Here is a 13,208-nt window from a genome sequence, read left to right as displayed (position 1 = left end):
CCTATTTCAGTGTTGCTGGTGCATGTTTCTGGGAAGTCCAGTCTCAGAGAACAGTTTTCTGGGAGGGTCCTGGGCTGTGTCATAAATTGGAAAGGAATAGACATCATAATCTGGGCCACACTGGTAAAGCTAGTGTTTTTGCAATGTCCGTAAGAGTCAGGTCACCACCCTGAGGGCTGAAAGGGAATGAACACACGCGACCATTATGCTGCTGCTGTGTAAGGACGCTCTACCTTTGTGTTTCAGCCAACACGGCTCAGAGTCCTTACAAGAAACTCCAGGAAGCACTGTCATCAGTAGAAGCCTTTGAAAAGCACTACTTGGTAAGTGTGGCAAGAATCCCTCCTCTGTCCACAGAGCCATTCAGCCCTAGCTGGCTTTGTTCTTCTGCATGGCCTTTGGTATTGGATGCACTGGTGCTTCAGACCCCTCATTGTTGTGGTAATTTACTTAGTATGCTGGGGGGCTCTGTATAAACACTGGGTAACTGATCACATGTTAGTGCCCCTGATACCATAGTTAGGCACAAGCACAACATTGAAATAATTAAAATTTAGCTCAATGTAGGTTTTCCGTTTTACTAAGTAGAATCTGTAAGAACAGATTGTGAATACTCTTCTTTGTGAAAAGTGCCCATTTGTGCTTGAGTGGAGCTATCATGCTGGATTTGAAAGGTTGAATTTGAATGGTTCCAGGAAGCAGTGGAAGGCAGACCATGAGCTGGGAGCACCTGCAAAGGTGCTGTGTGGGTGGGAAGAGTGCCAGGACGGGTATGCACAGACGGAAGCAGGGAGGGAGTTAAGTCTGCTACACTGTGTGAGCCCATGGCTGTCTCTCATCACATGCTTCATAACACGTGTACAAGTTGCTGATCATGTGTAGAAATTATGGCATGTCATGTGACAGTTTGAAAGTGGATACAGGGTGAAAGCTGTTTCATCTCAGTATCTTGCTGCAGCTTTGGGTAAAGTAAATGTAAGGTGTGCCCTGAAAATTCAAGTACAGGTCTAGAGGGTGGTCTTGGTGGTTGAGAACATGCCCTGCTTATGCAGAGGACCTAGTTCTCTTCCCGGGACCCATATTGAATGGCCTATAACGCACTCTCCAGGGGCATCCAGTGCTTCTAGCGCCTGCACTCATATGCATACTCCCTCACCTGCATACACATCATTAAAAACATAAAAGCAAAAAATAAACTCAAGTACATAATTGTGCTCTTTTAACTTTTCGCAGGACTTGTCCCATGCCACCATTGAGATGTATACAAGTATTGGGAGGATTCGATCTGCCAAGCTCGTTGGAAAAGATCTGGCAGAATTTTACATGTAATTGATGGTGACCTCTTTGATTTTAAACATTTTACTCGCATATGAGAAGGTTTATACATAGAGTGTAAAGTTTGCATAACTGGGTAGATAGGAACAGGTAGAATCCATTAGCCAGTCATTGTTTTGTCTTTGAGTTTCTTCCAGAACCATATGGGAAGGTTTTTGGCTTTTTACCGTTGTTACTGATCTTTGACCTACTATACTTAATTAACTAATGATACACATCCACATACCTGTGCACAAAATCTTGTAATTAACTTTAATAAGTAATGAGAAGTATTTCAGAGCCTGCCTTCCAGGTCAGTAAACAGTAGTTGGTCATGTAGTCTTTCTCTAGTTTGTCACAAACCCCCTGGATGCAGGTGGGAGGGGTGAGCTGGGAGTGAGCACAGGAACCTGCTCATCTGCTGAAAAAGAGCAATCTTAGCCTGGCTTAGTGGGATTCAGCTTCAAAGCTGTGCAAAGAGATAGCAGTTCAAAAGGGCAAGGGAAGGTGTATTCAAAGCCAAGTTTTGAAATCTGTACTTAAAGTAATTTTAGTAGATGAAAACAAAAGAACTGGTGTGGATTGCTAGATGGGGCTTACAGATGCCTGAGTGGCTCCAGGTGTTCTGGAGCAGCCGTCCCTCGCCTGCTCATTCACAGCGGGGCAGGAGCTATGAGCAGGTTCAAGCAGTCACGTTCCACTTCTGCATTTGGGGGAAACTACATCTCTGGGTGCTGTGAGTTTAGTGCACTTGACCACTGCAGAATCCAGAGGCACAGAATCCCAGTGCCAGGTACTGGCCTGCTGTTCAGAACCTGGAGGCTCAGTCGACCTTGGCCACATACTAGCTGAGTGACAGTTGCCTCCTCCTTCTTGTTAGATTCCCTAGACTCTGTCGGCTTACTGGAGATTTAGGGTGCTTTCTAGCACTAGAGGTTATGACTGAAGAGGTATGGAAAGTTCTGGACCTTTCAAACAAACAGTGTTTCACAGGAGAACCAAAAGAATCCAGAAAAAAATGTATTTTGCTAAGTTTAAATTTTACTTTATTTGAGAAACATTTAATTTGGGACTTCTGAATTCTGATTATGTCTGGAGTAGTGGAAATGGAGATTCCTCCCCAAGGATGCCCTGGAGAGCTAGCTTCTGGCTAGCCCAGCATCCTAGCCTCTGGGGGAGAAATGGGAGCCCTGATCTCCTCGAAGTATAACAGGCCCTGGTGAATCTGTGGAGTAAACTTTACTTGGTTTTATTCTGAACATTGTTGTGGCTTCCTTGGAACTAGGAAGGCCTTCTGGTTTTGCTTGTCTAATCTTCGGTGCTCTCGGTCTCTGTAAGCAGCTCGTATCTGCCCAGTCATAGCTGACCTAAGCTCGATGGCTGGGCCATGTAGACTGTTGGCATGAGTCCAGTGTGGTATGGCAGCATGGCTGTGGCTAGCCACCAGGGCTAGGGACATGCCCTTCTCTTTTCCCAGCCATCCCACCTGCCAGTAAGAAAGTGTTCTTCCGCTGACCTTAGCCTAGCTAGGAAGGGTGTACAGTACTAGTGTCGGATGTCTGAGAGCAGCGTGTTATCAGCACAAGTCTACTGCTCGGAAGGTGCCCTGGCTGTCCTTCATGTCTCCTCACAGGAGGGGTGGTGGGAAGGGCTGTGGGAGGTTTGTGGACGTGCGAGTGTCAGGGTCTGCCATGCCGGCCCCTGTGATGTCTAACAAACTTGTGTTTGTTGCCTTTGCAAGGAGGAAAAGGTCACCCCAGAAGGCAGAAATGTATCTTCAGGGAGCTTTGAAGAATTACCTGGCTGAGGGCTGGGCCCTACCTGTCACACACACAAGGAAGCAGCTAGCCGAGTGCCAAAAACACCTTGGGCAGATGGAAAAGTATCCTTTGAGTCCAGTGTTGTCACTGTCTGATATATGATGGCGTTGCTCACAGTGAGTGTGCTGGTAGCTCCTGTGGAGCATAGATCTAGTGTCCACTCTTTTTAAATCTAACTTTGAGTTTCTAAATTTTTTTTTAAGTGACAGCTCTCCTTTGGGCTGTACTTTGAAGGCAAGAGAGGATATTTGGAGCCCTTTTGCCCACCGTCCTACTCTGGAGGTCCTCACTCCTGGCCCTTAACTCTCCACTTCAGCTACTTGCAGACCAGCAGCCTTCTAGCCAGTGACCATCATCTGACAGAGGAGGAGCGGAAGTACTTCTGCCAGGAGATCCTCAGCTATGCCAGCCAGCAAGAAGACAACCCAGGTGAGACTGGTGGCTGATCCTGTGTCTCAGGCATTTTCCATGCAGTATGAAAAGAGGAGGAGCAAAGCCATAGCGCCTGCCTGTGCACCAGCCGTGGTCTTTCTCTTTGGTGAACGTGAGTGAGACTTCACCCAAACAGGTTAGCATGCTTCTGTGAAACGGAAGAGTGCTCCAGGCTCCTTACCACACAAGAGACATTCCCAGGGACCGAAGGGCTCTGATACCACCTGGGGCCCAGACTCAGGTCTTTCTGATTTTCTTAAGAATGCTACCGTGAATTGCTACAATTTTTGTTTTATTTTTTGAGACATGTTCTTACTATGTAGTCCTAGCTAGTCTGAAACTCAGTATGTAGACCCAGCTGGCCTTGGACTAGAAACAGTCTGCCTGCATCTGCCTCCCAAGTGTTAAGCATGCATTACCACGTGTGCGTGCATACACACGTGTGTACATGCGTGTCCATGTGTTTTTGGAGACAAGGTTTCCCACTGAACCTGGAGCATGTTGTTTCTGGGCTGGCCGTCAGAGAGCTACTAAACTCTGCCTGTCTGTTCCCAGTGCTGCAGTAGCAGATACGTACCTCCATGTCGGCTTTTATGTGGTTGCTGAGATACACGTGTGCACATACCAAACACTTAACCCACTGAAGAGCCACGTATCACTTAATTCTTAGCATACCTATTAAGCTTGGTTATATGTCCCAGTTCTTTTGTTTGTTTGTTTGGTGGTGGTTGGTTGGTTTGTTTATTTGAGATAGGGTTTCTCTGTGTAGCTTTGGAGCCTGTCGTCCTGGAACTAGCTCTAGACCAGGCTGGCCTTGAACTCACAGAGATCCACCACCCGGCTTCAGTTCTCTTTTGATTTAGAACATTTACTCTCACATCTTGCTTTATTGAGATAGAATTTACATATCATGAATTCCTATTTGAAGCATGCAATTCAGTGGCTTTTAGTGTGTGCACAGATTTGCATATTCACCACCACAGTCCATTCTGTCACCTAGAACAGAGTCCTGTACTTAACCCTTCCAGCCCTGCAGCCCCCACCCTTGCTTTCTGTAGGCTCCCATTACATGGAGTCTCTCGTGACTGCATTCTTTGACTCTGCTTTCAAGGCTCATGGGGTGTGACATGTATTACTATACCATTTTCTTTTTATTTCCAAAACATTGAGCCAACTGTCTTTCAGACCAATCCACCCTCTGGAATTTGTTCCTGGGTTTCCACCTGGGAGCCTCCGAATTACAGACTTTGGAAGGTTAGATTGGAGGGATGCACTTGATGTTTTTGTGTAGCTAGACGACACTTGCATAGTTTAGCCCCTTGTGTTTAGTTGACTAAGAGCCCTTTTAAAAAGAGATACTGTGGGGCTGGAGAGATGGCTCAGTGGTTAAGAGCATTGCCTGCTTCCCAAAGGTCCTGAGTTCAATTCCCAGCAACCACATGGTGGCTCACAACCAACTATAATGAGGTCTGGTGCCCTCTTCTGGCCTGCAGGCATATACACAAACAGAATATTGTATACATAATAAATAAATAAATATTTTTTAAAAAAAGAGAGATACTGTGTTCTCTTCAGGCTGCCATTATAAAATGCTGTGGCATAGGGACTTAATAGCAGGCATTTGTTTCTGAGTTCTGACAGTAGAGTCATGTTCTGGTGAGAGCTTCTTCCTTGCCATGTCCTTACATACAATGCAGAAGACAGCAAGCACTCAGGGATGTCTTCCTGTAAATGCCCCTTGATCTCTCAGACACCCTTATCCAAGTACCCTTGTTCTGGGGGCCAGGGCTTGTTTTATTTACCACAGATGTGCCTGGGTTGGGTTGCATAGATTGGTCAGTCTGTAGCAGTTGCTGAGTATGACAGAGTCCTCCACAAGGTTCTGGCTCCCGGTTGTGTGATCACCGGCTGCAGAGGTGGATCGCCTCTTCCTTTAACAGAGCCACTTTCCTGATGTTCTCAGCAGCATCAGGATGGTGGTTTGATTTACAGACCCCAGTGTGCCTTCTTGGCTTGCTGCTGTGTGGGGAATGATGGGAGTGGGGGTATTCCTTCCTGCTCCCTGGTCCCTTTGTGTGCAAACAACTTCCAAAAGCATTTGCCCCTTCTTCAGCTATGGCAAGTCTGCTTAACTTGTGGACAGACTTTGGTTGGTTGGTTGGTTTTGGATGGGTCAACCCACAGCCGCAGCCATAGCTTCAGCTTCATGCCTGCTAAGCATATTTCCACCAAACCCATCTCCGGACTCTCCTTTGGTTTATCGGTCCTGTTCAATGGTTCTATAGCGTTGTACTCTCCCTACACATCGCCATGGCACTTAGGAGAGAACAACACTGTGAATTCTCACCCATCTTCGTGTCTGCTGAAGATGTCTTCATGCTTTCGTGTTCCCTCACATCCCCAAACTATAGGCAGCTGTCCCTCTGCTGTGTCCATAGTCTGGCAGATGCCGGGACTAACTTTCAGGGCACAGTGGAGCACTTGGCTTCTTTCCTAGGGATCTTCTAAGAGCTGTTTTCGGAGGGTGTTGAGTCCCTGGGGGTGACTCTAGGGATCAGACTGCTGGCCAGTTTTAGTTTGAAATGGAGGGAGCAGTTGTTCTTCGCTCTTCCTAAAGTGACAAAACAGCTGCAGAAATCTTCACCGCTGTTAATTTCTTCATCCCCAGAGTTCTGGAAGTGCTGTCTAGTCTGCTTTTGTGATAGAAGGAATGTGGGAGGTTGGGAAGCTTGCAATCTTTGTTCTAAATAAACACCCACATTCCTGAGCTGGCAGCATCTTGAGCTGGCAGCATCTTCTGGTGCTAGCGGGAAACGTGGCTCGAGTGTGGGACATGGAGTGTGTATTTGCAGGTCACAAGGTGGTGCTCCCCATGCACTCCTTTGCACGGCTAAAGGATCTCCATTTTGACCCTCCCAACGCTGTGGTCCACGCGGGTGGTGTCCTGACAGTGGAGATAACAGTTTGCAGCCAGATGCCTATCCCTGTCCACGTGGACCAGATTGCTGTCAACGTCCACTTTAGTATTGAAAAAAACAACTACCGGAAGACAGCTGAGTGGCTGACCAAGCACAAAACTTCCAACGGGATCATCACCTTCCCAGCCGAAGCCTCCCTGTTCCCTGCATCTCAGAACAGCCTGCCTGCCCTGGAGTTGTCGGAGATGCTGGAGAGAAGCCCTTCTGATAACTCCTTGCACACCACAGGCATTATCTGTAGGAATGTCCACATGCTCCTGAGGAGGCAGGAAAGTGTTTCCTCTCTAGAGGCACCTTCCGGATTGGCCCTGGAGGATGGCGCCCATGTCCTGAAGTGCAGCAGTGTGACTCTGCAGCCAGGAGCCAACAAGATAGAGTTCAGGACCCAGGTATGGGTAGGGCTGGGCTCAGGACATGGCTCTCAAGTTGGTGGAGATGGGGAGGGAGCCTGAGTACACTGTGAGGTCCTCTGTGGCTTCCAGTGTTTTTTCTTTATCCTAGAGAAGATTCAATTTTGTATCTACAAAGTAGTTTGGTTGTTGATAAATTTTTAAATGAAGTTTGTTCCTAGTTTTGTTTTGTTTTTATTTTGAGATAGGCTCTTACACTGTAGTCCAGGCTGGCCTGGGATTTACTGTATAGCCTACAGTGGTCTCAGGCATGTGGCAGTCCTGTCTCAGTCTCTTGACAGGCATGAACCACAATTCCCAGCTACTGAATGAAGTTTTTATGAACATCTTTGTTTGGGTTTTTGCTTAGCCTTTTAATTGGCTGGGTTATTGGATTTTCTTAGCTAGTTCCTGTTTGTGTGAAGATACCCCCTCACTTTGTAAGAAGATTTTGAAGGTGACCTGGCCTCTAAGCTGTTCCCTTTGAAGGCTGCATGGCGTCAGGACTGTACATTTTGCTCTGATGGAGCATGCCCTTTTTGTTTGACCTCATACACAGACAAGATCTAAGGAAGAAGGTGTTTTTGCTCCACCTGGGTATGGTTTTCTAGTAGCAATTACCCCTGTTGAATGTCTCACTTAGTACCTTTCCAGACGTGGGCCATGAACAGGTCCTTACCGTGTCTACCTCATCAGAGACTAATGTTGACTCAGAAGCATCAGTTGCTGAGAAAGGGCTTGAGAGCCAGATGTTTCTTGGAGCAGCGTAGATGCAGATGTGATGGGCAGGACAGAGGGCTACAGGGAAGATGGGTGGCATTTGAGTAAGAGGACAGCCCGTCTTTATCTTGGGAACTTGTAGCACTGAAAGGGTTGTCTTACCAAGTACTTTGTTTTGCCCCTAGGCCAAGGAACCTGGAACATACACACTGCGACAGCTGCGGGCCTCGGTGGGCCCTGTGTGGTTTGTCCTTGCACACATCCACCCCGTTGTACAGTACGACGTGTACTCTCAGGAGCCTCAGCTGCATGTGGAACCCCTGGCTGGTGAGTGGAGCCGAAAGCCACACAGGAAGCCACCGAGGGTTCGAGGGAGGGTCTCAATACCATCTTTCCCAGCTCCTTGCTCCTCTCCTAGAAAGAGTAGTGGAAATGGCCTGGAAGCCACTGGCTGCAGCTCTGTTCAGTCACTGTTCTGTGATTGTTAGCCACCATGCATAGTAACCATGTGTATCTGAAAGTAAGACACAAAGGTGTTCTGCAGGGAACTTGTACACCTGACTCCCTTTTGGTAGCAGCACACAGAGTGTAGTTCACACTCTAATCGGGTTTCCTCTTTGAAAGTTCCTAGTGGGCTTAACTCCACAGCGTGACCCTAAGAAACCCAGAGATTCCGACCTGCCAGTACGCTTTCAAAGTAAAAGGCGTGGCATTCACAAGACTGCTGCCATGTGGCATGTTCTGGAATGCCAGAGAGGCCAGGTCTTAGACTGGGAAGGCCTTTATTTGTAGCTTTCTGGTGCGCATTCAGATGCACACACAGGTGCACACGTGAACACATGCATGCCCTGTCTTTCCATGCAGAGCCCTGGCTGCCTCGAGAGGCCAATACTAGATGAAGTTGCAGGTCCTTGACTTGAGCCCTAGCTGTGAGCCATGATAAACCTCCCATTTAAAACAAAAGGAAAACACAGCAGGGAAAGCTTTTTCCTTTTTTCTTTGTCTGTTAAATCTCCTTAGTTCTTTCTACATCTTTGGTTTTCAGCTTCTCCCTGGACCACCAGAAGATGTCCTCAGGGGTCATGCGCAATTGTCCATAGGGGCTCTTCCATGGGAATGTATTGGCCACAGCCAGAGCTCTGCTCCTTGGAAGCCCTGGCCCTGTTCCCCTTTCTGCTGTGACCTTACCTCCCTGTCCTGCATTTCTTTCTTGACTCTGGCCTCTCACCCCTCCTCTCCCCTGCCTGATCCTCTACTCCAGTCTCCTGAGCAGCTCCAATGCCCACTTCCTTACTCTGTCCTGGAGCTGCCTGTCTGACACTGCAATCTCTCACTGGGGCACCCTCCTCCCTCAGGTTCACGGTGTCCTTTGTTCTCAGGGAAGTTCTGTGACTGGCACGAGAGGAAAAGGTGAGGCAGGAGGGAGAGGTGCCCAGGGCTAATGGGCTTTTAGCGACTCTTTTCACCTCTCCACAGCTCCTGCAGCTGCTCTCTGGGGGACAGCCATCCTAATTGCTGTCTTTTTTTTTTTTTTTTTGGTTTTTCGAGACAGGGTTTCGCTGTGGCTTTGGAGCCTGTCCTGGAACTAGCTCTGGTAGACCAGGCTGGTCTCAAACTCACAGAGATCCGCCTGCCTCTGCCTCCCGAGTGCTGGGATTAAAGGCGTGCGCCACCATCGCCCGGCCTAACTGCTGTCTTGTTTCATTTAGATAGCCTTTTGGCTGGCATTCCTCAGAAAGTCAAGTTTACTGTCACTACGGGCCATTATGCAGTAAAAAACGGAGACAGCCTCCAGCTCAGCAATGTTGAAGCCATGCTCATCTTGTGCCAGGCTGAGAACAGAGCCGTGGTCTACTCCAACTCAAGAGGTAAGGCAGCCAGGGCTGGTGCACTTGTGTTCAGACTCTTCAGGGACAGAAGACTAGCCAGGCATCAGGGCCCTGACACTTTGCAGTACCTTGTCTTGGCTTCTGAGGTCAGCATATATAGGTGTCCTGAGCTAGCCCCTGAATGAAGCATACATATAGGGACATATCCTGAGCATGGTGTGTTCATTAGGTGCCAAGTGCTGCCAACCTTGAGTGCAGTGTCAGAGCTGAACCATGTTCCTCAGCGGTGCTCCTCCAGGCCTGTGCACCCCTGCCTGGCACCACTAAAGAGCAAAAACTAATCCCTAACTTTCTACTTCTTTTTCCTTGGGGCAGGAAATGGTCTGCTGTAGTGGTATTTCATTTGTATTTTAATAAGTAAGATCAGAGAGCAAAGCAGCCCCACTGGTCAGCCTTATAGACTAGACATTGGTGACACACACCTTTAATCCCAGTAGCCACACTAGGTTGCCACAGAAACCAGGCGGTAGTGCTGCATGCCTTTAATCCCAGTCCTAGAGAGGAATATAAGATGGGAGGGAACGGCTCTCACACACAGTCTTGTTCTGAGATTTCAAGAGGCAGGTGGCCATTTCAGATTGAGGTAGAGGTTAGAGCCAGTGTCTGGCTGTTTTGCTTTTCTGACCTTCAGGTTGAACCCCAATATCTGCCTCTAGGTTTTTATGAGTCGAGCTACAGTCTGCTATGTGATGGAGCATGCAGCCATGTGGGAGCTGTCCCTGCCTGTCTGTACTTTGAGCAGTGGCTGGCCTGTGAACCTCCTATGGAGCCCTGTCTAGGGTCTTGGATTTTCCTGCCTAGCATTGTCCTCATTCATGTGCACAGGACAGCAGGAGCTTGGCAGTACCTCCCATTATGCCTCTTCCCTGCTTGACTGGTGAATGAAACAGAGTCATGTCTGAGGTGTCTTTCTGTCTCCCACAGAAGAGTGCTCCTCTGCTTTGCTCCGGATCCAGTCCTCTGACAAGGTCACAAGCATCAGTCTTCCCACTGCACCTGCATACCATGTGATTGAGTTTGAGCTCGAGGTTCTGTCTTTGCCTTCAGCTCCAGCATCTGGTGGGGATACCAGTATTCTAGGGACACCAGAGCCCCACAGGAAGCAGAAAGACATGCAGAGAACTGACCATTGCATGGTCACCACAGATCACAAGGTAGAGAGGGTCTTGGGTTGTGCAACTAGGCAGTAGCTTCTGCCTGTCTGGGTAGGAGGAGTGTGGAGCCTGTCCTCCTGTGCTCCCCTGTACACTCATCTGGACTGCAGCCACCATAGAAGACATCAAAGCTCTGACTTCGCTGCAGCCAGAGAGGAGTCACCATGACACTGGGAGGGAGGGTGGATCCAAGCATCCTGTGACCAAGTTACAGGGTCTGTGTCACACAGACCCTGGGTCAACTCAGCCAGGAATACTCCATTGAGGGAGGCTCTGGGGCTGGCATTTGTTAAAAGTTACTCAGAGAGATTGTTGCTCTGGTCAAAGGTATATGTGAAATCAGCTCATGGAGTATTGCAAGGTTTGTCCTCCTCCTGTGACACAGGTTCCAGTTCTCTGGCCTCTTTTGAGCCTTGTGCATTGTGCAGTGTGGGTACAGGAACAGTAGGACAAGTAGGACAGGCCTCAGACAGCGGTCACTTTAAATGCATTGTGGCTTAAGGTATAAGATAGTCTCTGTAGAAGAGATTTTCCTTCCCAGTCCTCAAGTCTGTTGCTGTGATAAAACACCATGACCCAGAGAACTTAAAAAAGAAACCTTTAATTTGTGGCTTACAGTTTCAGAGGGTTAGAATCCATGTCCATTATAGTGGGGAGCTTAGCAGCATGTAGGCAGGCATGGAACTAGAGTAGTAGCTGAGAGCTTAGCCTTGATCCACAGGGATGAGACAGAGCTAACTGATGTGGTGGGCTTTTAAAACCTCAGAGCCTGCCTCCAGCGACACTGCCTCAACAAGGCCACACCAAGTATTCAAGCACGAGCTTGAGGAGCCATTCGCATTCAAGCCTTGGCACAGTCTCTTAAGAGTAGTTAAGAAACTTCTCCCTGCACCCTGTGCAGACAATGCAGAAGATAAAGATAATGTCTCCTTTAGTGGGAGATGTCATTTGCACCCGTAGATTTGCCTATTCTGTGTGGGGATAAAAGCAAACTCAAGACCTCTCCTCTCCCTCCCCTAGGAGTGTCTCTCTTGCTCTCCACTATAGCTCCACTTTGGTTGGCCTTTAGCTAGGTTCTGTCAAACAGGTGAAGTAATTGGATGATTGCTTGCTTTCCAGTGGCTCATGGTTGTGTGAGCCGTAGGACACATGCTGTACTGTGAGGAGCCTTTGGACCCCAGGTGCATGAGGCACAGGTGGCCTTGCTCTTTCCTGTCAAGATGTCTGTGCTATGAGCTGAGCTGGTGTTCTGGGACTGTTTCCAATTCTGTCTCCATTTCTTGCTTATTCTGCAGCTCCTTGTTTTCCTTTTCACTTGTTCATATGAAAATATGTCTGATAGAATTTCCTCTTGGGACAGTGATGGTGAACCACAATAAAGCCACTGTGCAGCTGGGTGGACGGTGACAGGGTTGTGCTCTTGGACAGTGGGTTAAAGGTGGCCTCTGTTTCTTCACAGGTGTCCATTGATTGCCCGTGGTCTATCTACTCCACTGTCATTGCACTGACATTCAGTGTGCCCTTCAGGACCACACACACCCTGCTCTCTGCTGGAACCCGGTAAGGGGGAATGGGGGCCAGCTCTGCTTCTTCCTCACCCCCCACCCCATTGGACAGAGTGCATAGCTTGTCCTTGTATGTCACTGGGGTTTTTACACATTACCAGAGTAGCTCCCTGTGTGGTGAGTACCAGGCCATGTTCCCAGCTTCTCCTCTGCCTCACAGCTGACATGTCAGTATAAAGTTTTAGGTGAAATCCAAACCAGATCTTGTTGGGGATGTTTAGTCATACTGTGAACCCCCAGTTTGTATTTGCATTTATTAAATAAAATTAACCTTAGGTCAGAAGACTGAGCTAGCAATTAGTTGACAGAAAGTGACCATAGAGCATCAGAGGGCATCCAGTAGAGAGAGACACAGGAAGTAGTAGGGATGGATTTGGAGTGGCATGGGTTTTTCTGTTTTGGTGGAGCAGAAGCATGGATCCTTCGGAGATGCCAGCAAGGAGAGAAATTTCGCTTTTTGCTACTCAGCCTTCTCTGAGCTCACAGGTTTTCATCCCAACCTTTGAATTTCAAGTCTTACTTATAAATAGAATGATAGAGATTTAGTTGAAGCTCCCTTTAGTGGCAGCTACAGAGCCAATGCCTGTGGGAACAGAATTCTCATCAGACTATAACCTTAGTGGCCAGGCCACTCCTAGAGAAGCAGGCTGGTAACTGCGAAGTTGTAGTTGCTGGCTGAAATAGCAGTAGATTAGGGCACAGCCACTGTGCCAAACTTAAAACAACAAGATCTTCAACTGATTAACAGTCTCTTTCTACCCCCGACTCTGTTTTAACTACCGACTTTCTGGCAGACTTCAGTGTTCAACTTCTATAAGGTGCTGTGTTTTGGGCTGCCCAGTGCCTTCTCATGGGTTTGTGTAGCTAGCTCTCTATCAGATACCCGCAGGGTAGAGTTTTTAAAGCACTATCACTTGGGGCCTAGTTCTTAGCTGTTGTAATATGAG

The 13,208-nt window shown here is 48.1% G+C and overlaps 1 protein-coding gene across 1 annotated transcript in view; it reads left to right on the top strand.

Moving 5' to 3' along the window:
• Trappc10 (trafficking protein particle complex 10) overlaps positions 1–13,208 on the top strand; it is a 68,997-nt gene that overhangs the window by 38,698 nt on the left and 17,091 nt on the right. The window contains exons 10-18 of the mRNA XM_005360282.3: positions 247–323; positions 1,234–1,325; positions 3,056–3,196; positions 3,451–3,563; positions 6,419–6,933; positions 7,839–7,980; positions 9,363–9,521; positions 10,467–10,696; positions 12,156–12,256. Coding sequence (XP_005360339.1) covers positions 247–323; positions 1,234–1,325; positions 3,056–3,196; positions 3,451–3,563; positions 6,419–6,933; positions 7,839–7,980; positions 9,363–9,521; positions 10,467–10,696; positions 12,156–12,256 — 1,570 coding nt within the window. The remainder of the gene's footprint in view (positions 1–246; positions 324–1,233; positions 1,326–3,055; positions 3,197–3,450; positions 3,564–6,418; positions 6,934–7,838; positions 7,981–9,362; positions 9,522–10,466; positions 10,697–12,155; positions 12,257–13,208) is intronic.

This window comes from Microtus ochrogaster, linkage group LG2 (assembly GCF_000317375.1).
Source record: "Microtus ochrogaster isolate Prairie Vole_2 linkage group LG2, MicOch1.0, whole genome shotgun sequence".
NCBI lineage: Eukaryota > Metazoa > Chordata > Mammalia > Rodentia > Cricetidae > Microtus > Microtus ochrogaster.
Note: the sequence above shows the minus strand (reverse complement) of the source record. Positions and strands in the feature narration are given on the sequence as shown.